At 59.9% G+C, this 2,359-nt stretch overlaps 1 protein-coding gene across 1 annotated transcript in view; it reads left to right on the forward strand.

The window, feature by feature from the left end:
• Positions 1-551: 551 nt before the first annotated feature.
• LOC102250346 (sialic acid-binding Ig-like lectin 5) overlaps positions 552-2,359 on the forward strand; it is a 4,703-nt gene continuing 2,895 nt past the window's right edge. Inside the window, exons 1-5 of the mRNA XM_014547422.1 lie at positions 552-632; positions 835-1,113; positions 1,355-1,462; positions 1,874-2,128; positions 2,214-2,356. Of these exons, the coding sequence (XP_014402908.1) occupies positions 572-632; positions 835-1,113; positions 1,355-1,462; positions 1,874-2,128; positions 2,214-2,356 (846 nt within the window). The 5' untranslated portion in view covers positions 552-571. The remainder of the gene's footprint in view (positions 633-834; positions 1,114-1,354; positions 1,463-1,873; positions 2,129-2,213; positions 2,357-2,359) is intronic.

Here is a 2,359-nt window from a genome sequence, read left to right on the forward strand (position 1 = left end):
TCAGAGATGCCAGGAGGAGTGACGCAACAATATACGTCTTCCGAATGGAGAGAGAAAGTATGAAATATACTTACAAAGAGAAGATGCTGAATTTGCAGGTGACAGGTAAGGCAGGGGCCCCGGAGAGAACTCTGAGATGTGGAACTTGGTCTTGGAATAAGACAGGACACTGGGTCAGTCACTGTCCAGGCCGTGGGCCCTGGGTGGTGGGAAGAGACACAGGGCCTGGGTGAGCTCAGCCTGAGGCAGGGCCTCTCTCAGGGTCCCGCTCTGAGTCCCCACCCCTGGAGTCCAGGCACCTGCCTTTCTCCTGCAGCCCTGACAGAGAAACCCCACATCCGAATAAGGGAGCCCCTGGAGTCCGGCCGCCCCACACAGCTGGCCTGCAGCCTGCCAGGGGCCTGCAAAGGGGGACGACCTCTCACCTTCTCCTGGGAGGGAGCCGCTGTGGGCTCGCTGGACCCCCAGAACTGCAGCTCCTCAGAGCTCACCTTCACCCCGAGGCCCGGGGACCATGGCACCAACCTCACCTGTCAGGTGAAACGGTGACACAGGAATATACATCTTCCGAATGGAGAGAGGAAGTGTGAAATATAATTACCAAGACAAGATGCTGAATTTGCAGGTGACAGGTAAGGCAGGGGCCCCGGAGAGAAGTCTGAGATGTGGCACTCAGTCTTGGAACAGGAACAGGACACTGGACACTCCCTGTCCAGGCCGTGGGCCCTGGGTGGTGGAAGAGACACAGGGCCTGGGTGAGTTCGGGCTCCGAGGCAGGGCCTCTCTCAGTGTCCCACTTCCTGCAGCCCAGGCACCTGCCTTTCTCCCCCGCAGCCCTGACAGAGAAACCCCACATCCGTGTACGGGAGCCTCTGGAGTCTGGCCGCCCCACACAGCTGGCCTGCAGCCTGCCAGGGGCCTGCGAAGGGGGACGACCACTCACCTTCTCCTGGGCGGGAGCCGCTGTGGACTCGCTGGACCCCCAGAACCGCAGCTCCTCGGTGCTCACCTTCACCCCGAGGCCTGGGGACCATGGCACCAACCTCACCTGTCAGGTGAAACGGGAAGGGTCCCAGTGGACCACACAGAGAACCATCCAGCTCAATGTCTCCTGTGAGTGTTGGAGGGGTGGCTGGGTCTGTGTTGGTAATGGCACTGGCGAGTGTGTGTGTGTGTGTGTGTGTGTGTGCAGGAGGCTGAGCTATCCTGAGAACACTCATGCATGGATCTGCATGTAGGTGGGGAGGGGGCCAGAAGGACAGCTCTCCCCCCTTCCCAGTTCCCTCCTTGGCGTTAGGGGTGTCTTCCATCCCACTCCTCCCCTCTGAACTGGGGCCATATTTTTCTATCCCAGATGCCCCACAGAACCTCACCCTAGGCATCACCTTCAGAAACGCCACAGCTAGGCCTGGCCAGTGTGGCTCAGAAGTTGAGCTTCAACCCAGGAACCAAGAGGTCACAGGTTAGAATCTGAATCAGGGCACATGCCTGGGTGGCAGGCTCTATCCCCAGTCGGGGGCATTAAGGAGGCAGCCTATTGATGTTTCTCATCCATCTTTCCATCCCTCTATCCCTGTCCCTTCATCTCTCTCTCTCTCTAAAAATCAATAAAATCATTTTTTCAAAGAAATGTCACAGATAGTAAAGAACCTCGCCTCTCTGGGCTGGGACCTGCCCCTCCGGACCATAGTGGAGCAGAGGGCGGAATCTGAGTTTGAATGGGATCAGACTTGGGAAGGGCAAGGACTAAAATTATCATGCTTCCTCATTTACATCCTGTTGGTGGGTGCCTGTACCTGAGTTCCCCCTACCCCTACCCCTACCCCTACTGGTCTTCCTCTCCCTCTCCTTGTCTTCATTTCTCTACCCAAAGCCCTCAAGATTCTGCAGGCCACTTCCCTTTCCATCCTGGAGGGAGAGGCCTTGAGGCTGCTCTGTGTGGCTGACAGCAACCCCCCTGCCGAGCTGAGCTGGTTCCGGGGGTCCCCAGGCCTGAACGCCACCCCCCTCTCCAGCACCGCGATCCTGGAGCTGCCTCGCGTGGGGCCTGCACAGGAAGGAGAGTTCACCTGCCAAGCTCGGCACCCGCTGGGCTCCCACAGCGTCTCTCTCAGCCTCTCCGTGGTCTGTGAGTGGTGAGACCCCGGGGGGCAGGACAGCTGGGTTCTGGGGAGATTAGAGGCACCGCTGACCCTTCTCCTCGCTCCCCACAGACCCCCCGCAGCTGCTGGGACCCTCCTGCTCCTGGGAGGACCAGGGTCTGCACTGCAGCTGCTCCTCCAGGGCCCAGCCGGCCCCCTCCCTGCGCTGGCGGCTGGGGGCGGGGCTGCTGGAGGGGAACCATGGCAACGCCTCCCAC

This window comes from Myotis brandtii, unplaced genomic scaffold (genome assembly GCF_000412655.1).
Source record: "Myotis brandtii unplaced genomic scaffold, ASM41265v1 scaffold474, whole genome shotgun sequence".
Classification (NCBI taxonomy): Eukaryota; Metazoa; Chordata; class Mammalia; order Chiroptera; family Vespertilionidae; genus Myotis; species Myotis brandtii.